Here is a 25310-nt window from a genome sequence, read left to right as displayed (position 1 = left end):
TGCCTCCCTCCAGATGATGGGGACAGAGATCTCTCGCAGATATGGAAGGGTGGTCTCCTGGTAGAGGGGTAGGGCGGCCCTGGCCTTTCTCAGATGTTGGGTGTGCGGATCTTCCGGGTGTTGAAACTGCAAGAAATCCCCGCAAGTAGGTGGGCCCCGCCCCCTTCCCCCCCGGGGAGGGATCCACACTGAGTAGCCCCTTCAGCCCTCTTCCCGCCCCCGCCCCCGCCTGCACAAGGGGCGGGCCAGTCTTCACCCCGGCGCACAACCAATGGCAAGGGAGCCTGGCACGGCCAGCCAATTAAATGGCGGCAGCGGCGAGGGATGGCTCCTCCTCTGACAGGCCGCCGGCCGCTGGCCTCCGAGAAGGCGGGACTCTTTCCCTGTTTTTGCTGCCGGCCGAGCCTGGCCGAGCCCAGCCGGGAGACCAGTCGAGCCCAGCCGAACGTAGCCGAACGTAGCCGAGCCCAGCCGAACCCCGCGCCCAGACGGCCGCCGCCGCCCGAGCGCCGCCGTGCGAGCAGGCGAGCGGCCTCGGCCGCGGAGGAGGTGCCGCCCCAGGGGGAGGAGGTCCCCGCTCGCCGCAGACCGCCCGCGGCAGAGGCCGCCCCGGTCGCGCCGCGGCGGGAGCGGCCGGTGGAGGCTGCGCTGCCGAGGGGGAGGGCTGGGGGGAGGGGACGTCACCCCAGCCCGCTTCCCGCTGCTCCCCGCCCGCAGGCTCCCGAGCAGCAGTCGGCGCCCAGCATCCCGCTGCCCCGGACCCTCCCGCGGGCGCGCACCGGGCTCAACTCAGGTAAGAGGGGTCCTCCTACCACGGGCATGGGGGGCGTTGAGAACCAGAGACGGAGATGAAGAGACATAGACACACACGGAGACACAGAGACACAGCCGGGGAGAAAGAGAGACAGACACAAAGACAGACACACACAAGAGACGCACAGAACTACAGAGACAGACCGCACGGAGAGGGGATAGAGACACGTCCACGGGGACAGACGGACACACAGCGGGGAAGAAAGAGAGACGGAGACACAAGAGACCCATACACACAGCGACAGGGAGAAAGAGACAAACAGAGACTGATACAGAGATACACAAAGAAATAGACTGGGAGAGAAACGAAACACAAGAGAGACCCTTAGAGACTCAGAGATGGGGACACAGAGAGAGACAGATATAAAGAGAGCTACAGAGAGACAGACAGGTACACACGGAGGTGGGTATACAGAGGCAGAGGCACAGATCCAGGCAAGGGAACCAAGGGACAGAGTAAGGGCCAGACACACAGACACATGCACCTGACCTGGAGAGACAGTCTCACAGAAAGGTGCACCTAGGTACACAGCCTTAGATACACAGACCCACACATGCCTGCCAGGCCTCCACAAAGTTCCCTCTGTGTGAGCTGGCGCCTCTGGAGGTCTCCTGGGCTGGCTGGCTGGAGTCCTGAGTCGGGGGAGGTGCCCAGGCCACACCGAAGCTGGTCACAGTGCCCATCCTTCAAGGCCTTGGGCTTCCTCAATCCCACCCACTCACACAGTTCTTCTGAGGGCTGGATGTTCAGTGGGCAGGGCCAGGCCATGGCCACTGGTCAAAAGGAGAATGAGATATAGGCTGCCTAGTGCAGCTTCCCCACGGTAGCCACACCCCCATCCAGGTGCCCAGAGCCAGGTCTTGGCTCTGTGGGGTACTGAGGCCTGCTGGGAGGCCAGAGGTGTGGAAGCGGGCTGTCTTCCCTACGCCTCTCCTCCTAGGCCTAACCCCACCCCTTCCTCCTCACCACCCTTTGCCTTTGCTCTGTACCCCCCACAGGCTCAGAACTGCAGGCGGACGTCTTCACTGTCCGGGAATCATTGAGTGTGTGGACAGGACAGCCTCCTTGGAAGGCCGGCTATACCGGAGTCCCGCCTCGGCATGGGCCTTGCCATTGAGGCAGCTTCTCAGTCTGTGCTTGTCTGAGGGTGCTGCCCGTCATGGGGGCAGCCATCTCCCAGGGGGCCCTCATCGCCATCATCTGCAACGGCCTCGTAGGCTTCTTGCTGCTGCTGCTCTGGGTCATTCTCTGCTGGGCTTGCCACTCCCGCTCTGCCAACATCGACTCCCTCTCCGAATCCAGTCCCAACTCGAGCCCTGGCCCCTGTCCCGAGAAGGCGCCCCCGCCCCAGAAACTCAGCCATGAAGGCAGCTACCTGCTGCAGCCCTGAAGGCCCCTGGCCTAGCCCGGAGTCTGGGACTTAAGTCCACCCCACTTGGAACCTGGAATCGGGATCCCAGGGTCCAGCCAGCCTGGGGTCCAGAACTCAAGAGTCCAGCCTGTCTGGAGCTGGACCTAGCAGCCCAGAGTCTGGTCGGCCTGGCTCCAAGAGGGGCTCTGCTGGCCCTCGGTAGACAGGCCTGGGGTGGGGGGGTTCATGAGTTGGTGCTAGGGCCAGGGCCATCTGGACTCTGCTCCATCCCAGTGGTCAGGGGCTGGGTCCACCCGCCCCCTAGGCCAAGCGCCTCCAGGTCCTCGAGGTTGGGGAAGCAATCCATGGCAATAATGGGAGGGTGTCCAGGCTGGGCCCCTTCTCTGGTCCTCCTACTGTTTGCTGGATAATAAATGGAACTGTGGCTCTACCCTGAGATTTTCTCCTCTTCCTGGGGGCCTTGCTGCAGCAAAATGAAAGGTTGTGGGTGGGCTTCCAGACCCAAGTTTATTTGCACAAAGTAGGAGGGGGTAATGGTGGTTGAGGGCCAAGTCCTGGGGTGAGGTGCTGGGACCAGGGCTGGAGCAGGGTGCTAAGGGCAGGTGCTGGGACCTGATCAGGGGTGGGGTCACACACATACTGGGTGCTAAGCCTGGGCTGGGGTACCAGGGTACCCAGGCTTAGCACCCACTTGTACCAGGTGCTACAAGTACGGGGTTCAAGACATGGGCCAGGCCCTGGGGCCAGGCCCTCAGGTCTTGGGTTTCACTTCCCTCACCAGGTTCAGCAGTTTGTCCAGTTTTGCGATCTCCACAGCTGGACCCTTCTGCACTTCCTGGCCCTTCTTTTCCTGGGGAGAAGGGAAGTACACATGGGGGAGGAATGGTGAGGGATGGGCCACCTCTCTCTACTTCCCAGCACCACCTCCTGAGCCCAGCTTAGGCAGCTGTGCCACGCCTCTCTCCTGCCCAGTTAGATTCCGGACCCCTGCCTGCCGCCCCCAACCCCCCCAGGATCCTTCCCCATCTCAGGTTGGGTGGCAGGGGCCCAGCTGAGGCCTGCAAGAAACATCCAGCTGTGTTTCTGAACCTCAGATCAACATAGGATCCTGATGCTGGGAGGCGTGGGGAGTGGGGGAAGCCAGGAAGAGCTGCAGCCCAGGGCCTCTAACTGTTGGGATGACCCTTCCCACAGGAAGGTCCCTGGCTGAGTCCTAACACGGAGCTAAGAAGTGTGTGTTTGTGGAGGGAAAAGAGTGTGGACAAAGCCACAGGTGCCCTCACCTAGTACTGTTACCTAGCACTTTCAGGTCAGGTTGGGAGTGGGGTACCATTTGGGGCCAGGCCCGCTGTGTCAGACATACCCAGGGTGGGGGCAGGTGTCAGGAGACCCAGGAGGGCGGTTGGGATATCCCATGTGATTCCAGATGTCTTTGGCTGGGACTGTCCCTCAGAAGAGCGGTTCCTGAATTTATGCCCCCTTACCCCTGCCTACAGGGCACTCTAATCCTTTAGCTGGTAAGCTGGGCCCTGAGAAAAAGAGAGCTGGGACACTGGGGTATGTGTCACTCAGGCCCTGAGAGCTCCCTGGCAGACCAGCACCAGTGCCATCCTCCCTTCTGTCCAGGCGGTGGGGTGTGGGCTAGGCTGGGGCAGCTGCCATTTCCTGCCTTCCCTTTGTGCCCGGGCCCCCATCCTCTCAGCCACCTGTGCCCACTGCTCACTGGCACCTGCCCCAGCCTTGCCTGCTGAGGGCCCAGTCTGGATCTGGCCCAGGCTGTGAGGTGGGAGGAGAATGCAGGGCCAGCAGGCCCCTTCCTGGCCCCATCTTGGCTGCTGACACCCTGTGGAACTCAGATTTCCTCCTGGAGTGACCCCTGCACCTGTTCCCAAATCTGTCTCCCCCTCCCCGTTCGGCCCAGTGCCTTTGCCACTCCCCAGCTCACCTCTACATTCCTGAGGCAGAGGACAAAGATGTCTTTTTCTCTCTCTTCCCCCTCTCCCTCCCAAATTAACCTCGTATTCTCTTCTTGCCCTCACCTCATCTCCTGGGAGTCAGGAGACCTGGCTTTTAGTTCCAGCTTTGTCATTAACTCCCTATATGACTTTGGGCAAGTTCTGCCCAAACTGTTTCTATCTATACAGTAGTTGGGGAAAGTAGGCCTTGACCTTTGACAAGTTGGGCTCTGACACCAATCCTGGGAAGCTCCTTGGGCTGGGAAGTCGGGCCTCTGTGGCCAAGCCCTCTTGGGAAGATCAGGGAGACTGCAGCCTGCAGAGAGGGGTGGTAGGGATGCCCAGAGGACTTCCTTTGGCCCGAATCACTTGGCTGCTGATAAGAGCCAGGTGGCGGTTTCACAGGAACTGCCAATCCACCCAAGAACTAGCCCCCAGCTATCACCTGCTCAGGTCCTCTGATTCCCAGGTACCCGTGTCCTCAGGTCCTCAGAGATATAGATGCTGAGCCTTGCTCTGAGAGGAGTTGGGACTGTGGGAGATCCTTGCATCCCTGGGTCAAAGTGGGCAGGGCAGGCCCCCACCCAGATCTACTGCCTTCAAGGTGTGATGGTTATAACCCAGCCCCAAGGGGTCACCACCATCCCTCCCACAGGGCTGTCCAGCTCTCCTAGCTCAAGCCTGAGTTTTTCTCCTCACTAAATTAAGAGCAGATTTTATCTGTTCCACAAATTGTACTGCCTTCTTCCCCCTCCGTGAGGCCAGCTAGCTGTGCTTAGCAAAGAGTTTTAGACCACACCCAACCCCCGCCCCCCATCCCATCCCATCCCATCCCAGCCCCAGCCCACCACAGCCTCTGGGCCACAGCTGCAGGCACTCAGCAGCCTTCTGAGTATTTATAGCCAAGTCCACCCCCTCCCCCAGCTGGCTACAATTACAGGCCCCGCCAAACTCCCAGCCCTTGCCTCCCTGGCCCTGCTGGGGAATAGGCCAGGCTGGCATGAGCGGGTTAGTGCGGTGGCCCCTGCCTTGGTAGGGCACTGGGGGGCAGGTGTCAGCAGTTGAAAGAGACAGGCCCCTGCCCTTGCCTCAAACTGCAAGTAAATGCCTCAAACTGCAACCAGGGGCTACAGTCATCAGGGCAACATGGCCCAGCTCCGGCCCAGCTCTGATCCTGGCCCAGAGCCTGGCAGGAAGCAAATTCCATTTTCTCTCCTAGCACCCAAATGGACAGGACTGGGCTCTAGGTTTTTGGACGCTGGATTTTTAAGTTGGACCTTTGGGCTCTGGATTCTAAGGCCTGGGTTCTTAAGTCTGAATTGGGACTCTGAGAGCTAGACTTTGAGGTCATGGCTCTGGGCTCAGTGGCCTGTATTCAGGGCCCTTGGGCTCTGGGCAGGGTCTCCGGATCATCAGAGATTCCAGAAAGGAACCAGAGCTCAAAAGGAGGACTGCCTAGCTGCTGACCTAGTTACCCTCCTCATGGCTCATTTCCTACTTCCCGTGTGGACCCGCAGCTCCCAGTTCAGAAGCCCTGTGCAAGCCCAGCCAATGAAGCAGAAACTAAGCCTCAAGCCCCTGCCTGCATGACACCAAACAAGCCAATGATGCCCGTGTGCTTCCCCCAGGCTTCGGATCCTCATAGTCACCTGCTTACCTGATGTCTCCACCTGGGGGCCCCACAGGTAACTCAGATTCAGCATGTCACAACTGATCTGTCTCCTGCTTCTCCTATGCTCCTCACTTGGGCAATGACACCACCCTTACCCTGGGTCTCCAAAGCCAGAAACCTGGGGGCCACCCCCTGGGGGCCACCCCCTGGCTCCTCCCCTTTCTCTCAACCCCCTGCCATCCTGGAGACTGTCTCTCACGGCAGCCCAAACTCCCCAAAACCGTACCTTCGGCATCTTGCGCAGATTGGGTGAGAGCTTGAGGCAGGTGACGTGCCCACGATCATCGCCCACAATGATGATGGGGTGGATGGGGTTGAACTGCACGTGGGTGAGCTTGTTCTTCTTTTGGGCCACCACAGGCTGGTTGCATATGGCCTCGTACTTGTTGATGGACAAGTCAAACACATGGGTCTGTGAAGAGGTGGGTGTCAGCACACTCGGGGAAACGAGACCCCTGTCACCCACCTCAGAGTAACTGCCCCTGAACTTTCTGGGGAAAGACGACAAAAGCCTAGGCAGTGTGAGAGGCAATGTGTGTCTCTGTTTGTTTTTCCTGTGGTTGAGGGAATGGGGATAAAACGTTTAGGAAAAAATTTAAGTCTATGCAGAATTAACACTAAGAGCAGCTGCCATTTATGGAGCACTTACTATGTACTAGACTCTGGGCAAGCATGTTACATGGTTGCATCATCTAATTATAATCCTCACAGCTGCTCTCTAAGGTAGGTTCTGTTATTATCCCCATTTTATAAACGAAGAGAAAGAGGCTCTTAAGGCTAACTTGCCAGTAAGTGGCAGAGCCAGGTTTTCTACCAACTAATATATGTCAGGTGTTCAGACAGTGCATGTCATAAAGGTGCTCAACAGGGACTTCCCTGGTGGCGCAGTGGATAAGACTCCGTGCTCCCAATGCAGGGGGCCCGGGTTCGATCCCTGGTCAGGGAACTAGATCCCACATGCATGCTGCAACGAAGAGTTCGCATGCCACAACTAAGGAGCTGGCGAGCCACAACTAAGGAGCCCACCTGCCGCAACTAAGACCTGGCGCAACCAAATAAATAAATAAAAAATAAAATAAAATAAAACTGTTTTAAAAAAAAAACGGTGCTCAACAAATGTTTGATCTTATTTTTTACTGCATCCTAAGTCCGAACCATTAGCAACTCTTGCCTAGACGACTGTGGCAGCATCCTAACTGGTCTTCCTGCTTCAGCTCTTGCCCTTCTATCATCCATCCTTCATGCAGCAGCCAGACCTAACTTTAAAAAATCTAAAATCCTCCAATAGTCTCCCTGGGCACTCTACATAAAATCCAGAGTCCTTACTCTAGATTCTGCACTGTCTGCTCTCATCTCAGGCTCTCACCCCTTTGCCTACTAGACCCCAGCCACCCTACCTGCCTGTTTCTTAAACCCTTCCAGCTAATTCTCCCCTCAGGGCATTTGCACTAGCTGTTCCTCTGTCTGGAATGCATCCCCGCATCTTCACCTGGCTGGCTCTTTCTTGTGACTCAGCTCTCAGCTTGAATGTCACCTCTTTAAAGAAGATTTCCCTGACCACTTTATCTAAGAGACCACCAAGTCCTTTTCTTTTACATCACTCTCTCTCGTTTTAAAGATATAACAGCTTTGTGAAGATATAACTCACAGACTATAAAATTTACCCATTTAAAGTATACAATTCCTCTTTTTTAGTATATTCACAGTTATGTAACCATCACCACAACCAATTTTAGGACATTTTCATCACCCCCAAAAGAACCCTTATACCTATTACCAGTCATTCCCCATTTTCTCCCAACTCCTCTAGCCCTAGGTAACCACACATCTACTTTGTCCCTATAGATTTGCCTATTCTAGACCTATATAAATGGAATCATACAATGTTTGGTCTTTTGTGACTGGCTCCTTAAACTAAGCATTTTTCAAGGTTCATTCATGATATAGCATGCATCAATACTTCATTCCTTGTTATTACTGAATAATACTCCTTGTGGATATAGTACCTATTGCTTACCCATTCATCAGCTGACAGACATTTAGGTTGTTTCTACTTTTTGGCTGTTATGAATAATGCTGCTACAAACATTGGTGTACATACATCATCCCCTTTTAATCTCTGCCTAGCACTTAACACTGTTGGGGGTTTTGTTGTTGTTCCTTTTGTCTCCTTCCCTTCACTGGAACGTAAGTTCTGTGAGAGCAGGAACCTGAATCACCAGGCCCTGGCCTGGAGCTGGGAACCACAGTTGACCCTTGGTTAGGCATTTGTTCAGCAAATAGATGACTGACTCGAGGGTGATGCCTTAATCACTATATTCTTTTCTGGTAGGTGCTTCTCAGTTTATATCAAAGTCCAAAAGGAAAATGTACTGCATAAGAATTTTCTCACAAACTGTTTCTGAGCTTTCACCAACTCTCATTGTTGCACAGACCCCCTTCCATCTCCCCTTCTCAGACTCAGCTTGCACACTCCCAGGGATGGGGACCTCGTTGCCTTTTAGACACTATTTCAGTCACAGATCAACTCTGGCTCAGAAGTTTTTCCTTACATCAAGTTGGCACCTGCCACCCTGTAGCTCCCTCCCCAGGGCCCTCAGAGAAGATAACTGCTCCTCATGGCATCTTAACCCCCAGAGTGCTCTCTCCTTCAAGGTGAACAGCCCCACTCTCTCCTCCAGGCCTCATGGGATGAATGATCCCTCTTTTGACAGGGCCCTGGGTGGCCTGGCCCTTGAGGATACACAGTCCTTATGTTCTGCCTTCCCCCACCTGACCTGGGCATGGCGTGGGCTCTCCAGGAGGGAGACCTTGAGACAGCTAATCCTACCTTCAGGAGGGGGTCAGCAGGGTCAGGAAGGGGGCACTCACCTTCCCATTGGTGGTGACTGCTGCAAACACAGTGGAAGAGTATGGGGCCCAGGCCACGTCGCCCACGGCTGAATTTAGGTCATAGATGAACATCGGGGTGCTGCAGTAGGGAGGGGTGGAAAGCTCAGGGCACAGAGGGCTCACGGTGCCAGAGCCCCGCCAGCCCCCGCCCAGGGTGGTGCCTGAGGGAGGGCAGGCCCCTCACTTGATGGTGTGGTCCCAGATCTTCACGGTCCAGTCGGAGCTGCAGGACATGAAGACCTTGGTGTGGTAGGGGTTCCAGGACACAGCATCCACTGCCATGCTGTGGGCGTCATAGGTGCCGAGGAACCGGCTGGAGTAGGATTTGGAGCACTGGGGTGAGGGTGGGGAGGCGGGGGTCAGGAGTGAGAGGGGTCAGCAGCCACCACTTCCCTGGGGGCCCTGGAGGGTCAGACCCTGAGGTTCCTTTTCTGTCCTCGCCCCACATCACTGTCACAGCTGAGCTGGGGCCAAGCTCTCAGCTGCATTTCTCACCTTCAAAGCAACCAGAGAGAAAGGGGGGGCTTAAGGGGCTGGGCAGGGGAGTCTTCCTGGAGGGTGAGGGAAGTCTGCCCAGAGGATTCCAGGCCTGGCAGAAAAGGCCTTCCCTCCCTGAACCCAGGCAGAGCAGGTGTAAGGGGCCCTGGGGGAGGTGTGGTGTCTCGCCTGTGTCCAGACCAAGGCCTGCGGACAGGCAGACAGAGCGCTGGATCCACCTGCACGGACAGAAGCCTTGCAGCAGTGATAAACATCCCACCTCGCCCAGGTGAGAGCAGGTACAGAGCCAGGAGCAAGTCCCAATCTCACGATTTCTCATTCGGTTTCTTGCCCTGACCGGCAGGCCCCTCACACCCTCCCTCCAGGAGACTGAGTGGCCAGCTAGCCTCTTCCTCTCTCCCGCACGGCCACTGGGAGGGGTGGAGGGGGGGTGGGGACCTCTTTTGCATTCAGACCAGCTCTGCCTGGGCCTCAGGGGCTCCTGGGAGGCGGCCTGTAATTAACATTCTGAGTCTCTGAGCCTAAGAAAAGCTTGCGGCAGAGCTATTTCTGGGTGGATGAAGGTTCAGAAGGATGTTCACCTACTAACACTGAGACTTGGCAGAAACTGGCCCTGAAGTTCCATCCCGCTGCCGGCTGGGATGAACCCGGTATTCAGAGATAAATTTTCTTGTTACCTGGCCTTGGAAGCTCAGCTCAAGTTCAGATCTCCTCCAGGAAGTCTCCCCAGAATGTTCCAAGCCCCCCAACCTCCACTCCCAGCTCTACCTCCTCCACTCCCAGGAAGGGAGCAGGACCCAGAGGGAAGGATGCTGGGCTGGGCTAAAGTCACCCTCTAGATTCTCCATCCCCTTTCCTGCACTCAGCCACTCTTCCCGACACCCAAGCAGGTCAAGAAATGCATTCTCTTCCCGCAGGAAGCCTTCTAGAACTGATGAGCCCTAAGATCTGTCCGAATAGGGTCTGTTGAGAACAATAAGCTCCCAGGTCTAAGAGGCCCTGTAAGGAGCTGGCATTGAGGGCAGTGCTGCCTCACCTTGTAGATTTTCCCCTCCTCTGTGCCCACTAGGAACAGGTAGTCGATCTCTTTGTGGAAGTCAAAGGCAGTGCCACAGCCTTGGGAGAAGAGGGAACAGCTTTAGGCCAGTTCTGGGAGGGAGGCTCCCAGCACCTCCTCTACTCAGGATGGCCTGAGCCCAGGTGCTTGTGAGGGAGGGCTGGGGCCAGCCAGGCAAACAGAAACCGGGCCTCTGGCCTGCAGCTTGTCCCGGGCAGTTGGGACTCTGCAAACGGGCCAGGGCTTCTGCAGACAGGAATGGGGCCTGGATAAACAAGGCAGGGATTGAGTTAAACAGGGTCAGGGTCAGGGTAAACAGGGACAGGGTCTGCAAACAGGGATATGGTCTGTGCAAACAGGGTTATAGTCTGCATAAACAGGGGAGGAATTGAGTAAACAGGGAGAGGATCTGGGTAAACAGGGACCTGATCTGCATAAACAGGGATGGATCTGCATAACAGCACCCAGTCTGCATAAACAGGGAGGGTCTGCAAACGGCCAAGGGCTGGGTGCACTGGGCCAGGCTTTCTCATTACCTCCCGTCAGGTACAAGTGGGGAAACGGTGCGGTGTGGCAGAAAGAGGGAGGACCAGAGACCTCATGGGCTGGGGTGACGTGGCCAGGCGTGGATGTGAGGGGCTGGGGCTCTTACCCACTGTGTGTATCTGCAAGTCCTCGAGACCCTTGGTCATGCTGTCCTCCACCTTCAGCTTGATGACATCTGTGTGAACCAGCTCGCTCTGCAGTCACACAGGGACAGGGAAGCACATGGGTGGGGCTGGACCAGCAAGGTTGGGGGTCCCTCTGTCATTCAGCTCCCCCCACTCCCTATCTCCACCCCTGCTTGACCCTTTCTGGGAAACAGGCACCTTCACGAGCGTCCAAGACACGATCCTGCCATCAGATGATACAGAGAAGAAGTTAAGGTTGTGGTTCATGTCATCCTTCTGCCACTTGACCTGAAACATCCCAAACTGTGAGCTCTAGGGTGTTGGGTTAGGGCCCCTCAAGAACCCATCTGAGGTCCAGAAGCCAGTTCTGGGAGCCCATATCCCAGAGTCCCCTGATTTCCCCACCCTCCCTCCTTCCACTCATTCCTCTCTCCCTGAGCATCCTGAGGCAACAGGCCAGTCGGGGCACTGCCCAGTGTCCGGGCTCAGCACTGGAGGTGCCCGGTTCCTCCCTGGGTTGAGTTTTAGAAGCCCAGTTGTAAGAAGGCAGTGGCTCTGGGTTTGACCTCCTTACAGGGCCTGGGAAGGACAGAGCCCATCAACCAGCTTCCTCATTTTCAAAACAGGAACCATAATAGCATGGGCTTGTTGTAAGGAATAAATGAAACAATGAATGTGAAGCCCTTAGGTCAGAACATTGCAAATATGAAGTGTTCAATAAATATTATTAGCTAATATCCTCAGTATTACCATCATGCTAGGAATCAGGGTGGCAAGGCTCCTGGGGGGCTTTTTCCTGCTTCCTCGGGCGGTGGGGAGGAGCAGCCTCCCTCCACCACCCTCCCCATCCAGGCTTGGTCTTTCTCTAGGCGGCTCTCTTCTGTTCCCAACTTCACTTGACCACTAGCCCCTGCTTCCAGAATCTTGCTTCCAAATCTCAGATGTGAGCTGCATTTCTCCATCTGCAAATTGGGGTTAATAATCCTGCCCCACCCATCTTCTCTGGGCTGGAAGCAAACATATGCGAAAGTGTTTGGGAGACAGAGCTGTGGTCTTATGAAGATGACATGCTTGAGGCTCAAGTTTCTGTTGCCAGATGTGGAGGCCTGGCCAAGCCATGTCCGGGAGAGCTGGGGCAGGGCTGGGTGCCCAGATCTTTCCACCCTCCAGTTCCCTCCAGGCCTCCTGTGCTGGGGCCACTGTTCCTTCCCCCTGTCACAAGGAGAGGCCCAGTGAGGGAGGACAGGGACCCAAGGCTGCTGCCTGTAACCACAGTTGTCACCTAGCCCTTGAGGGGTGTGTGTAGCGGGGAGGGGATTGCTCTTCTGGGGCCACGCCCCAGGCTTGGCTGGTCAGAGCTGCAGGAGGGCAGACCCAGTCCTGCCTGGGTCTGTCTGGGCAGGCTGCTCTTTTGTGCTTTCACTGGGGGGCCTAGAACACCACAGAGCTTGTGAGGCACAAGTCAGAGCAGCCCTGATGCTGAGACCGCTTCCTCTTCTGTGTAAAGGTAGTCCCTTTAAAGGGGGGAGGGGACAGGGGGTGTCAAAGGCCAGGCTGTAAGAGGCGCGAGGGAGCTGCCAAGGGAAGTGTTTAATGAGCGGCCGCCAGCGTGCTCGGAAATTGTATTTCACACCCCACTTAGCAGCCTGATGCCCAGTTGGGGAGTGGTGTGTGTGTATATGCAAGTGAGCATGTACGTGTGTGTGTGCGCGTGTGTGTGCAAGTCACACACATGCTCCTGGGGTCGAGGTGGGAGGGTAGGAATAAAGAGGGCCAAGAGGGGGCAGGTGGAAGTGGGGTTAAGAGAATGCATGAATGCCCAGGAAGCAGGTGGTAGGGAGGAGACGGAGGCCTGTTTCACCGATTCCTTCTCTTTTGCCTTATCTGATTAGGACAGGCACGTTTGACCCCAGGGGTCTGCTCATATCCTTCCTGCCCCCTTCCCTTCCCCAGTGTAGCACAGAATACGCACACACACACACACCCCCTGCAGAGTGTTGCTGGTTGAAGCTTCACAGCGGGGCCTGAACAGGGCTGCACTACCCAGATGGGCTCCCCTGGGAGGTAGCCTGTGCCATGGGACAGGAACCCAGTCTCCTTTGGACAGACAGTTCTCTCCCTGGCTCCAAAACCTTCCCTGGCTCCCCGCTGCCAACAGAACAAAGTCCTTCTGCCCCCAGCCTGGCATTTGAGATCTAAAACAACCTATCTTGTTCCTCCCAAGACACAGTCCCATTGAGAAGGACTTAGACTCTGATGTCTCTGACTCCTCACTCGCCAGCCTGGCTCTTCTTCAAGCTCCAGGATATACAGCCAAGTGCCTGTAGGACACCTCCTCCTCCGGCTTCTTATATTAACTTCTGGCCAGGAATCCGTGGATTTCCTACTGCGTCCCCCAAGCCGGAGTCCCAGGCACCGTCACCAATTTTTCCTTTTCCCCATATCCAATCAGTCGTTTCCTGTTCTTGATTTTACTGCCTCGACAGCTCTCAACCTTATCTCCTCATTTTGATCTCCACTGCCCCTGTTGTAGCTCAGGCTTCAAGATCTCTCATGCTGCGGCCAGAGGACATCTCCAAGACACTACCTGACTGTGGGACTTCTTTGCCCCAAACCCTCTGATGGTTGGGCAGTGATTTTCATACTCTGCTGGGACAAACTCTTAGGAGCCTCGTGAAAGTAGCTCAGGGGATGCGGGGAGTGATAACAGGGGACCCTCAAGCAATCAGGACCCTGATCCTACCAGAGCAGCCCCACTCTCGTCTTATTAATACATCGGGCTTCTGTACTGACACTTCATTTGAGACCACTAACATGCAAAGTCCAAGCTTCCTACTGGCTAGAGAAGCACACTCACGACTAAGCCCCTGTACGTTTCTCAGGTCCTGCTTCTCCTCCCTCTCCCTCACGCTGAGCTCCACGCGGTATGTTGTTGCCCAGCAGGCCCCTCTGCTTGACGCCCGTGTCTTTCCGGTGCACGCGTGACCCCTTTGTACCCTTCTTCATCTAACGAATACTTCCTCATTCTTCACGATTCAGCTTAGGCGTTGCTTCCTTTAGGAAGACCTCCCTGGCCCTCTGGCCCCTGGTCCCCATCCCAGACAATCTGGACAATCCTCAGCGCCCCCATGAGCCCTCCTTAGCACACTCCGTATCCTGCTCAGCTGTGGCTGCCGTATCCAGACACCAAGCCCTGAGCATCCTCAGCTCCCAGAGGAGAGAACAGGCAGGAGTTGACGAATGAATGGATGAATGAGGAAGCAGGGAGGGAATGAGAGCGAAAGAAGAGAACAGGAAGTCATAAAAGGAGTGAGAGGCAGGCCCCTCCCATGTCGCAAGCCCTGATTCCAGCCAAGAACTCTGAGTCTTCGGTTTTGCAAAGGCAGCAGCCCTGTTTTCCTGACAGGATGGTGGGAGAACAGAAGGCCACCCCGTCCAGTGTCCCTGGCACCCGCCCAGTGAAGGGGAAACTGTGTCTCCTGCACACCCTACTTCTCTCTCCAACCTGCGATTTGATTCAGAGAACAGAGCAGAGTGGGAGTAGGGTAGCTGACCTTGGCCCCTCGCCCTCTCCTGGGCTTGAAGAGGATAGTCAGGCCACCCGGAGATGCTCCGTGCTTGGCCCTGGGCTGATTGCCCATGCTGGGAAAGCCGGGCCGGGGCTGGTCCTGGTTCAGTTTGATCAAAGCGAGTCTTTTCTCCTCTCCCTGGGCTTTAAAGTCTCTGCAGACACCCTCCCCGTGTCTGGAGACCTCCGCGGGCCTGGACGCGATGAATGAGGAGGTGGGATTTTCAGAGGAGAGAACACCTGAGGCTGCAAGTCTGGCTCCTGCTTTGGTCGAGAACTCTGGGGAGGGTGTTTAGGGGGAGGGGGTGCCCCAGCTCTGGGTAAAGGATGAAGCTGAGAGGCCACCATATCCCCTGTGCCTGGACAGCCTTCCCTCTGCTCGGGCCTGTCTGGGAGCTGAGAGCCAGAGCCTGGGGTGGGTGTCCACATGACTCAGGAAGCTCAGGGCCAGACAGGGAGGGGTGCAGAGCCCGCCTGCAGACCCTGTCAGGGCAAGGGGGAGAGGAAGGTGAGAAGACAGATCCCAGCACTGCCTGAGGAGCCCAGAGGCCTCGGGCAACTTGAGGCAGAAATCTATGCTTAGATTCTCCCAGGCCTGCCCATGGGGTAAGTGTACACAGCCTCAGAAGGAGGGGGACCTTTGGAACACAGTGAGGAAGGGCCTGCAAAGCCAGAGCTAAGAGACTGAGAATGAAACTGTGAAATCCACTCCCAGCGCAATAAGATGGGAGACGCAGAGTCAGGGTGAAATCTAGCCCCAGTGACTAGGTAATGGTCCCATTCTATGCCTGTCTGGAGAAGATGGGTGTTACACAGAAGCCTCAGGGACAGACGTCACCTACCAGGCCTTACAGCCCCACCCAGAGGGCAGAGAACCGGCAGTGCCTACCCCTGTCTGGGAGTTCCCCAAATCTAGCCCAGATGGCAGAAGAGAGCCCCTGTAGGGAGCTGAGGAAGACCATAGACCCCTGGAGCCCTTGACACACTCAGCAGAGGCCCATCAGGCCCTGGGGGCTTCCCACCACGGGCTCTGAGTCACTGACCACTACACCTAAGAGATCCGAGGTCCTTAGCAGACGGATGGGCCCTGCTTGATGGGAGCTCTGAGGCAGCGGACCCCAGCTCTTACCACAAACCCTCTTGCCTCCTGACGTCTCGCCTCTGCCCTTCTCTGCCCCTTCTCACACCCAGCTCCTTGGTCTCTAAGCTGGTAGCTGTCATCCCCATGCCCTTGCCTGTGGCCCTCTCCTCCCCAAGGCCCCTCATCCGGTGGCTCCCAGGCCCACACGCTACTCAGTCCCACCCACTTCTCCCACCCTGGTCCAAGGCTGACCTGCCACACAGGGTCTGTGTGCTTGCCAGACTTGGCTGAGCTGCGGAAGGAGGGCTGGGAGTAGGGCTTCTTGAGGTTGTAAATGGCCACGTTGCCGTCGTAGTGGCCTACCACCACTAGGTAGGGGTGGTCCACGTGCACGTCCAGACACAGGATGCCGCTCTCGCTGCTGAAGGTGTATTCGGGGAAGCTGGGGTTCTTCATGCTGTAGAACAGCAGCATGCCCCGGCTCTGCTTCATGAAGTCATCTGCCTCGGGGAAGAGGGCGGCGGTGATTGGACAGTCCCTGCTGGGGAAGCCCTGGCCCCTCCCTCACAGGGTGGACAAGCCCTGCCCTGCTCTGCCTCTGACAGAGAGCGTGGGAGACCTCTGGGGCTTCATCTTCTCTGTCCGTGAGACAGAATCATGCGATTTGACCCACCCCCTTCTCAGGGTTCACAAGAGGATCCAACAGATAAGGTGACCGGGCATATCTGAGGGACGGACAGCCATTCTCCTTAGTCTCCCTGGGGTGCAGGAAAGGGGGCTGCAGGATCAAAGAGTTGTTAAGTGAAGAACGTGGGTGGGCTTGGGAAGGAGCAGTATCCTCAGAGAGGGTCCAGATGCCCAGCCCATCTCCTGCCCTTAGGTGCTGGGATAATGGCCATGTACCCCTCATCCCCAGCCAAGGACAGGGGTTCAGTCTGGACTAACACGGAATCGCCTGTAGGAGTCCCACACTAGCCACCTGTGGGCATCTTCCCAGACCCTCTGGTCCCACAGTCCCCAGCTGCAGCCTGAGCCCTAGCTCTAAGCATGCTCCCAGATTCGAAGGGTCCCAGGCCAGCCAGTCAGGCTTCCATAGGCCACGGTGCTATCCCTCTGGCCTGGGCGCAGCCTTCGGTGATCAACAGTGGACCGCTCAGCAGACGTCCTCCTCCTGGCCCGCCCCATGGCAAGGGAATGCCTCCCACACTCCTTCATTCTCCGCACACTTGGCGCCCAGGCTGATAACGCAGTCACTGAATGGAATACAGTCCCAGCCCTCCATTCCCGCTCTCCCGCCACCAGCCCAGGACCCTTCCCAAGCTCAGAAGAGCCAGAGCTGGAGAGGTGGAAGTCTAGAGCAGCCCCCTGTCTTGGGGGCCCTATGCTAAGGCAGCCTTTTAGCTCCGCCGGCCCCCCAGGGCTATCTCCTCTGCCCCTGGCCACTGCAGGCCTGGGCCCTCCTCACAGAGTGGCCAGTCCTGAGGTGAGAAGCCCATGGGCAGGAAGGATAGCGAAGCAGCCCCAACTTGGTGAGTTTTGCTGAGTCATTCTCTCTGTCTTGTTTCTAAGGCTGCCCCTTTCTTGAGGGAGCAGGTGACTGGGCTGGGCTCAGGGACAGTCTGGGCTGGGCTCCCTGGGCTCTGGGCATGAGCTCAGCTATGACCAGGTCCCAGGTATCCTCACCCTGGGCACTCTGCAAGCACAGCGGATGCTTCCTGGGAGCCAGGGTTAAGGAGCAGGGAGCAGCCAGGAGCCAGGCTGGCCTTAGGTGGGCAGAGTTGGAAGCTGAGGCCAGCTGGCCTGCCCACCAGAGCAGCGGTCCGTGGGGGAGCCCACCTTCCCTTGCTGTGGCTAATTGTCACCAGCTCTGGGACTCCTGTCAGGAACCCCTCCCCTGATCAATTGCACGGGAGTCTTCCTGTGCAAGGAGGGGGCTGCCCCTGGAGTGGAAGGTACGAGGATCCAGCTTGAGCCACGGGGAGGGCACGCAGTGGTTCAGGAAGGAAAATGCTTCTGCTCCGGGGAAAGTGAGGAAAGCCAGGTTGGGTCACCCTGTGCCTGGCACTATCTCAAAGACTGGCCTTGAGGTGGGGGATGGGAGCTGGCAGTACCTCACCCCGTAGGGCTCCAGGCTGGGCCCCAAGGGCTGACTCTTGAATTCAGGGAGAGATCTGCAGCTGGCTGAGGGGAGTGTCTTTCCCACCCAGACCACGAAGGGCTTGAACCGGGCAGTGTGACAGACACTTGCCGTTCCTTTAATTCATGACCCAAATCCTGAGCCCCTGATCTGGGCCTCCCCCTGGGCTGAGCCTGGCAGGGACAGACACACCCCACTGGAGACGCGGGCTTGCCCTCAGCGGCCCCTAGTGTGGTGACAGGGAGCCAGACCCCGTGGGTCAATGGGCAAGCCCTCGCTGGGTAATCAAAGTATTAAATGCCAGGCCAGAGGTGAGCTATAGATGCCCTTGATGTCCAATCTGGCCTTGATGCCGGGCAAGACTGACAGCGTGGGAGTGGGCGGGCCAGAGGGCGAATGAAAGGCCGAGTGGCTGAGGACTCAGATGCTCTCCTTATGGCACCAAGGGGCAAAGGCAGGCATGACCTCACGCTTGCTCTCACTGTGCCACGGTATCTGGCCCCTTGAGGGACAGCAGTGATGACTCACTTTCTCTAGACGCGCTTCCAGCACCCCGTGCCCCTGCACACGCACAGAGCCTTCATGACCAGTGCAACCAGGAAAGGAGGGTTAGAAACCCTGGGTCAGCTTAGTAACTCTGCAGTGAGGACATCTCTGACCCACTCACAGAACCACTGGGACTAGACACTGAACTATGGGCCCCGGATTTTATAGGTGGATAAACTGAGGCCAGAGGGGAGAACGGTGTCCCCTAGTGCATTAGACCCATTGCTCGGTGTTTGCCACACCCAGTAGCCTGTTTATCGCTGCAGTTACTCTGCTCAGGGCAGCGGCACTAATCTGATCTTTACATGGAGGTGCGGAAAGGAGGAGGAGGGGGCACCAGACCTGTTGGGGTGGTGGGGTGACCGGCACAGCCAATCCTTCCAGAATCTGGACTAGAGAATGTGTAAGGGCCAGGGCAGTCAGGCATGATGAGAGGAAACTTCCGGCAGAGAGAAGCGTGGATTTCACGAGGCAGGGACACAGAGAGCAACCAGCCACACTAAGGCCTGAGGTCCTGCCTGCGTTCCCAGGCCACGTGCACCCGGACAGTAAGCCTCCCGTTCTTAACCTGGCCCTAGGGGTCTCTGCTATTTGCAACCAAACAAGCCCTCCTGACATAAAGATCCCAGCTTCTAATCATGGCTAGACCACGTGTTTCCTGAATTCCAGTTCAGGGCTTTGTCTGCCAAACCTCACCAGGAAAGCAGAGAAAAAGTCTCATTCCGCTGGGGCTTCCTCTCCACTCTATCTTATTCTATGATCTTCTCATGCCCGTCTCCAGGCCCCTATGAGACCTCACTGTTCCACTCTCTAAGTGTACCCAATGTGACACCACTGCCCTAACCTGCAACGGTGCCAGCATGATAGCATCATCTTGTCTTCTAAAAGTCCTAAAATGACATCACTACTCAGACCACCAATGGTCTCCATGTGATATCATTGCTCAGGCTACCAGCAGTCCTAGTGACATCATCGCCCAGCCTGCCATCATTCCCAATATGATGCCACCAACCAGGTCACCAGCAGTCCCAGTAAGACATTGGCATCAAGGTCACCTACAGCGCCTCAGTTCCCAGTGAGAGATAGAATCCCATCAGGCTCAAGGCTCACAGAGCCTTGGGCCCTGGGCCCTGGGGTACTTTGTCCTGAATCCCACAGACTACCTGGCTCCCCACAGCAGGACCGGAGGGCCCAGTGACACAGATGGGAGCCCCCAGCCCCACACTCCATTACATAAAGAGGCAGGAGCCCTGAAGTCTGGGGCCAGTGAAGGAATTCCAGGTTATTCTAGGCCATAGGATTTCAGTGAGTACATGTGGCTGGGTGAAAGGGAAAGAGGAATGGAGGAAGAGAAAGGGAGAGAAAGACAGAGGGAAGGCGGAGGGGAGGTGGGGAGGAGAAACCACGTGGTGTGTGACTCCAAGGCAGGGGGCCGCTGGCCTGGCCTTAGCTCCACTTTGCACTTTTGCCCTTCTCCAGGAAGCCTTCTAGACCGTTCAGCCTCTCCTCTGTGAGTGCCCACCTTACCCCCAGGAACTCCTCTACCTGTACCGCATTATTACAGGTGGTTGTGAGCAGGTCTTTTCCTTAGCCTGCCACCAAAGGATGGAATGAGGGAGCATGCCCTGGCGTGGCCCAGCAGGCTTACTCTGTCCAGGGAGAGAGTTGCCTCCTGCTAACCCTGCTCTGCTGGATAATCTCTAAGGCCTCCCTGACTCTGACCCTCAATGATCCATGAGATTTGGGGGAGGAGAATCAACTCCCTAATAGAGCCTGATCTGGCGGTTCTCAGAAAGCCATGGTCTCAGGGGACGGGTGGCTTAATTCCACCATAGACCAAAGCTCTCACTGCCCTCAGCTCCCTCTCCCAGGGCCCTAGCAGAGTAGTGCCCAGTGAGGAGCATGGATGGATGCCTTCTTGGACTGGCGATCACCTGGGCCTCCGCCCCACAGCTCTACCCCTGCCCTACAAGGAAGAGCTCTAGATCACTCTGGAGAGTTCTGGCTGTCAGGAGAAGCCTGAGCTTCTGCTCAGGATTCGGGGAGGGCAAGGCAGACAGAGGGCATGTTGGGGCATCTGGCTAAAGCCAGGTCAGTGGTCAGAGGGAAGCAGATGCCAAGCTGCAGAGACAAGGATACCAAGCCAGTGTCGGTCAGCAGGCCTCCTCCTCTCTTCCTGTGGCTCCCAAACGAATCCAGCCCAGGGCTGACTCTAGGGCAGCAGCTGTTTAATGACTCCCTTATTAAGGCATGAAAAAGGCACTCAGAGGGGGCTGTGGTAGGCAGAATAATGCCCCCCAAATGTCCATGTCCTAATCTCAGGAGCCCATAAATATGTTACTTTGCACAGCAAAAGGGATTTTATAGATGTGATTAAAGACCTTGAGATGGGGAGATTATCCTGGATTATCCGGGTGGACCCAGTGTAATCACAGGGGTCCTTATAAGGGAAAGAAGGAGGCAGGAGAGTCAGAGAAGGAGGTGTGACAACAGAAGCAGATATCGCAATGATGCAATTGCTAGCTGGAAGGAGGCGACAAGCCATGGAATATGGGCAGCCTCGAAACTGGGAAAGGCAGGGAAATGGATGGTCCTCTAGAGCCTCCAAAAGGAATGAAGTCCTGCTGACACCTGATTTTTGCTCAGCAAAACCCATTTTAGATGTCTGACCTCCAGAACTGTAAGATAATAAATTTGTGTTGTTTTAAGCTATCATGTTCACGGTAATTTGTTACCTCAGCAATAGGAAACTAATACAGTAGGCTTTCAGGGAAGGTTGACCCAAACTCTACTTTTAGGAATCAGAGGGAGAGGCCACTCAGGATGGCTGTTCTCTTGCTCTCTGAGCATCCCCTGATCAACCAGTCCCTGCTTCAGCTACACCTTACTCACATGACCATCTAATTCTCTTAATCATAGGACTTAATCGGTAACTACCTACGTGCTTGCCCCCTGCCCCGGCTGCTGGTTTCCCTGGCGACTGATGAGCCAACCTGATGCCAATTCCCCCTATAAATGGTAGCCTCCTTCTCCCCCAGCAGCAAGGATTGTGGCCATGTCCTGTCTGCCATACACGGTGTGGGTGTTGCTCCAGGACCTTTTGCTTCTGACTTGTAAGATTCCCTATCCGATAAGTTGCGGGTGTCTCTGTCACTTTCTCTGGGCTCCTTCTTTGGTCTCACAGCTGGGCAGTTACCAGGCTTGCAGGCCTGTGGGGTGCAGCCCAACAGCCCCGCAGATGGTACCTTTTTCTGGGGTGGTTTGGAAGCAATCCCTCTAGAAGTCAGGGGGATGGAGGCAATGATCCCCAGCTCTTCTGATGACAATAATGAAACCCTCCCTCAGTTTCCCACACCCCAGCCCTTGCCACCTTGGACTCCAGGAACAGATATGCCCCTTGGGTTAGGATTTTCAGTCTCCAAAGGCAGGGGACTGGCCCAAGGCTGCCCCCAAGAAAGTACATCAGTGCTAGAGTGTTCCAAACCTCCAGTGTGGCCCAGAGACCGTGGTGCCAGGCTGGATCCAGCCTTCCGGGTAGCTGGGCTTTTCCAAGAGCTCTCACCTGATTAGAAGCCATATTTAAACAGTGTGGGAAATAGGAACAAGGCCTTGGAGACAGAATACATCAAGCGGGACATTTAATATGATTTAGGGAAAATGAGGCAAACATTTGAGAACCTAAATAACTAACCAGTAATTAAACTAACAATGGGAACGCCCTTGCACTACAACCCGGTGAGCACAGTGGCCTTTATGGACTGTATTTACAAAGAGACCTGACAACATAATTAGTCCTGTAAATTTTACACAGCCTGCAGCTGAGGAGTGATGGATTTTGTGTGTGGAGGATGAACAGGGAGAAATGAGGTGGATGAATTTCCATTTTCAGTAAATGAAATTAACACTGCTTAATTAGTGAAGCTGACAAATAAATGATCAGGAAAGATTTAAATCCCTACAAGTGTATCCCTGGCCTGGGCAGGCTGAGGGACCGGCCAGGAGGTGGTGGGGCAGAGTGGGAATGGGTTTAGTGCTGGGACTCAGGGCCTGACTTTGGCCCCTTTTGAGGGTGCTGTCCCTCAGAGGCTGGACTGAGGGACAGCTGGCTCTTCTGCCTTTCTAAGATGTGTCCTGCTGGGAAGCTTCCTCCCCGTCTCCTGTGTGATAGCCAGTCAGGACCACATAGTGTCTAGGATCTGTTCCACCATCCCTGCCCAACAGATCACGAGGAGTGCCCATTTCCCTGCTGTGAACTGCCTAATGGGCTGGAAAGCACCCCTTCAGTGCAGCAGGCTGATATAATTGCATCCCAGCTTTGCCCTGTGGGCCAGCTCTTCCTAGACTACCTCCTTTGCCTTCCAGTGTTCCTCCATCTTTCACCTGCTGACAGCCTTTCTTCACTCTGCTGAGACACGGAGCCTGGCCCTAGAGGGCACCCCAGTCTCTGCCCTATATGCAGCCTGACATGTCCACCATCTGGTACCCAGCAGCCACGAGGGGAGGCGGGTGTGATCGCTTCTGTGCTGTTGCAGGCAATTGCCCGGGCTCTTTTCCTCACCTGCTTGCTCCTGGCCTGGCTCCAGATGACCAGCCTTGGCCCCAGTCCTTCCTAGGGTGCATGCCTACCCCTGCCCAGGTCTTATTTGGCTGGGTCAGAGAATCAACATCTGGGAATTCCAGGCAAAAGGAGCCCTGGGCTGAGCTCATCAGGGTCAAACCCAACAACAAACCCAAATTCTCACTTTAGAGTCTGTCCACAGGAGGCCGAGTCTGATAATGGGAGGTTGGCTGCTGGGAATTTCCAAAGACAGTGTGATAGACGCTGGTGAGCCAGCTGCTCCTCACAATGACCCCGTCCAGTAACTACGGTGCCTTTTGCCTGCCTCAGCTTTGCCCCTCTTTCTTCCAGGGAGGCACCTGGGCACTTGAGAGCATGGGACTCCCAGGGGCGACCTCAGGAGTGAATGCAGGGGCCCTTCTGCATTCCAGCCCAGCCTGGCTCTGCTCAGGCCTCTGCAGGTTGATGCTGACATGTACAAGGCTCTGGAGAATAGATGCCCTTTGGAAAATTGGTCAACAGCTCCCGTACCAGTGACAGCAAATACCACCGCCGCCGCCGCTGCTGCCGGGCCCAGCTCTCTAAGAGAAGAGGTAGGGGCCTTGTCTGATACCCCTCTGTCCCTATAGCCCCCGCTCTCTGCTCAGGGCCCCGGAGGGTCCTGCAGGAAAGCTAGGAGACAGAATGCCAGACAAGTCAGCAATGGTTGTCCTTTATGTGCAAGTGGTTCCTACAGCTCATGGGGCACATTTGCTGCTTTTCTTCCACGCATGTCTCATGACGGCCCTGGGACAAAGGGCCGGCAGGTGTCAGCCTCTCCAGGTCACCAGTGAAAATACTAAGGCTGAGAGCAGCTTCTGGTCCCAGGTCACACCACTGGGAAGTGACCCTCCAGCCAGAAGGTCTGCAGCTGACAGCGGTGCCATCCAGGCACGTGGATGTGGCCAACAAAGGACAAAGAGACCCTTCCTGGGTGTGTGCCTGCCCAAAGGAGGCCTCTGGGCCTGTTAGGCTTGGGGCCATCGATTCCTGGGGGGTGGGTTACTCTTCTCCACCGCTCCTGGCTAAGGCTGCTCCCATGGACAATCTCTATATGACCCCAACCAGCTGACGCCCCTCCTGGCCCACGGCGAGAGGAGGATAGGGCTAGAGCTGAAGCAGTTTCTCCTCCCACCTGCTGGGGAGCACCCCACATCCCCACCTCAGTCCTGGGCAGAGAGCCTGGGCTGATCAGCCTCAGAGAGGGGTCCACACCCACTCCTGGGAGGGGCTGCTCAGCCCTCCGCCCTGTTCCCAGCCCAGTAGCTGCAGCAGAGGGGGAGGAATGTGCTAGTTCCCTGCCAGAGGGGTGGGCGCTTCCCTCTTGGCAGTAGCCCATCCTCAGGAGTGGGGACACAAAGCGGGCATTTAGGGCATCCTCAAAGGCGGCCCAGACCATGAGACTGGGAGCAGCTCCAAGGGCTTCTCCCTGAGAGGAATGACAAACACCCACTCCTCCTGGCCCTCCCCTCCCTCCCCGACACCGGTCAAAGAATGGGCTGGGCGGACAGGCGGTCTGAGGGGCAGAGACCAGGAGCTTGTACGCCTGCCAGCCAGCAGCAGCAGCTTGGAGAATGGGAAGGTTTTTCTGTTCGCGGAAGCTAATCCTCCTAGCCAGAAAACATGTTGTTCGCCTAGGGAGCTGCGGCTAACGCGAAGTATGGGGCCCTCTCCCGTTAGGAAGGGGGAACGCCCAGGCCAGTGCGGAGGCAGGGGCTTCTGCAGGGACCAAGGAACACGAAGGGAAAGCAAAGTGCCACACGGTTTCCACAGTGCTGCCTCCTGCTGTGGGGTGATGGAAACTGGCGGGGACGGGAGCATCCCGGAAGGCGGTGGTCTCCCAGGGTTCGGGGCCAGTGATGAACGTCAAGTGCTTGCCCCCCTTCCCCACCCCGCCTGCTCCAGGGCCTGCTCAGGAAACTCTCCTCCTTCAGCCCTCACCACCAAATCCCTCCCCAGGTCTGGTCCAGTCTACCTTCTCATCCTTCTCAAATCCACTTCTCCATCTCCACTCCACGCTGGTGGTTCAGAACCTGCCATCTCTCCTTGGGATGCCTCCCCAGTCTCCTAGCTGGTCTCCAGCCTCCAGTCTCACGCCTGCAAATCTCCCCTGCAGTGGTTGTGTCCCAGCCCTTCTCAAATTCCTTCAGTGTTTTCCACTCCGGAGAAGGTCCAAGTTTCCTGGAATGGCTTACCAAGCCCTTTGTGGGCTAACCCTGCCCCCTCTACAGCTTCATTTCCTCCCATATCTCTCATGCCTCCAGACCTTTGCATGTGCAGCTCCCTCTGCCAGAAGTCCTCTCCCCCTCTTTCTTTACCATAATAACTCCTTCGAGGCTCATTTTGGCATATTCCTTCATCCAGCACTAATTGCCAGTATGACAGTGGGTCTTCTCCATTAGACTGTGAGCACCCTGAGGGTGCTAGACTTAGTCATCTTTGTATCTTTC

General features: G+C 56.3%; 2 protein-coding genes across 2 annotated transcripts in view; one reads left to right on the top strand and one right to left on the bottom strand.

The window, feature by feature from the left end:
* The first annotated feature begins 557 nt into the window (after positions 1–557).
* ENHO (energy homeostasis associated) lies at positions 558–2616 on the top strand. Its single transcript, XM_061199269.1, has 2 exons — positions 558–793; positions 1813–2616. Exon 2 carries the CDS (start codon positions 1974–1976, stop codon positions 2202–2204), a length of 231 nt encoding a protein of 76 aa, XP_061055252.1. The 5' UTR covers positions 558–793; positions 1813–1973; the 3' UTR covers positions 2205–2616.
* Positions 2617–2890: 274 nt separating this feature from the next.
* Positions 2891–25310, bottom strand: part of DNAI1 (dynein axonemal intermediate chain 1) — a 44939-nt gene continuing 22519 nt past the window's right edge. Inside the window, exons 13-20 of the mRNA XM_061199219.1 lie at positions 15833–16080; positions 11130–11219; positions 10913–11000; positions 10240–10319; positions 8890–9038; positions 8685–8784; positions 6040–6225; positions 2891–3036 (exon numbers count right to left, since the gene is read on the bottom strand). Of these exons, the coding sequence (XP_061055202.1) occupies positions 2938–3036; positions 6040–6225; positions 8685–8784; positions 8890–9038; positions 10240–10319; positions 10913–11000; positions 11130–11219; positions 15833–16080 (1040 nt within the window). The 3' untranslated portion in view covers positions 2891–2937. The remainder of the gene's footprint in view (positions 3037–6039; positions 6226–8684; positions 8785–8889; positions 9039–10239; positions 10320–10912; positions 11001–11129; positions 11220–15832; positions 16081–25310) is intronic.

Source organism: Eubalaena glacialis, chromosome 9, assembly GCF_028564815.1.
Source record: "Eubalaena glacialis isolate mEubGla1 chromosome 9, mEubGla1.1.hap2.+ XY, whole genome shotgun sequence".
NCBI classification, from domain to species: domain Eukaryota; kingdom Metazoa; phylum Chordata; class Mammalia; order Artiodactyla; family Balaenidae; genus Eubalaena; species Eubalaena glacialis.
Note: the sequence above shows the minus strand (reverse complement) of the source record. Positions and strands in the feature narration are given on the sequence as shown.

Bases quoted from the DNA above. Each gene is read 5' to 3' on its own strand.
- ENHO (XM_061199269.1), top strand. From the start codon at position 1,974: ATGGGGGCAGCCATCTCCCAGGGGGCCCTCATCGCCATCATCTGCAAC.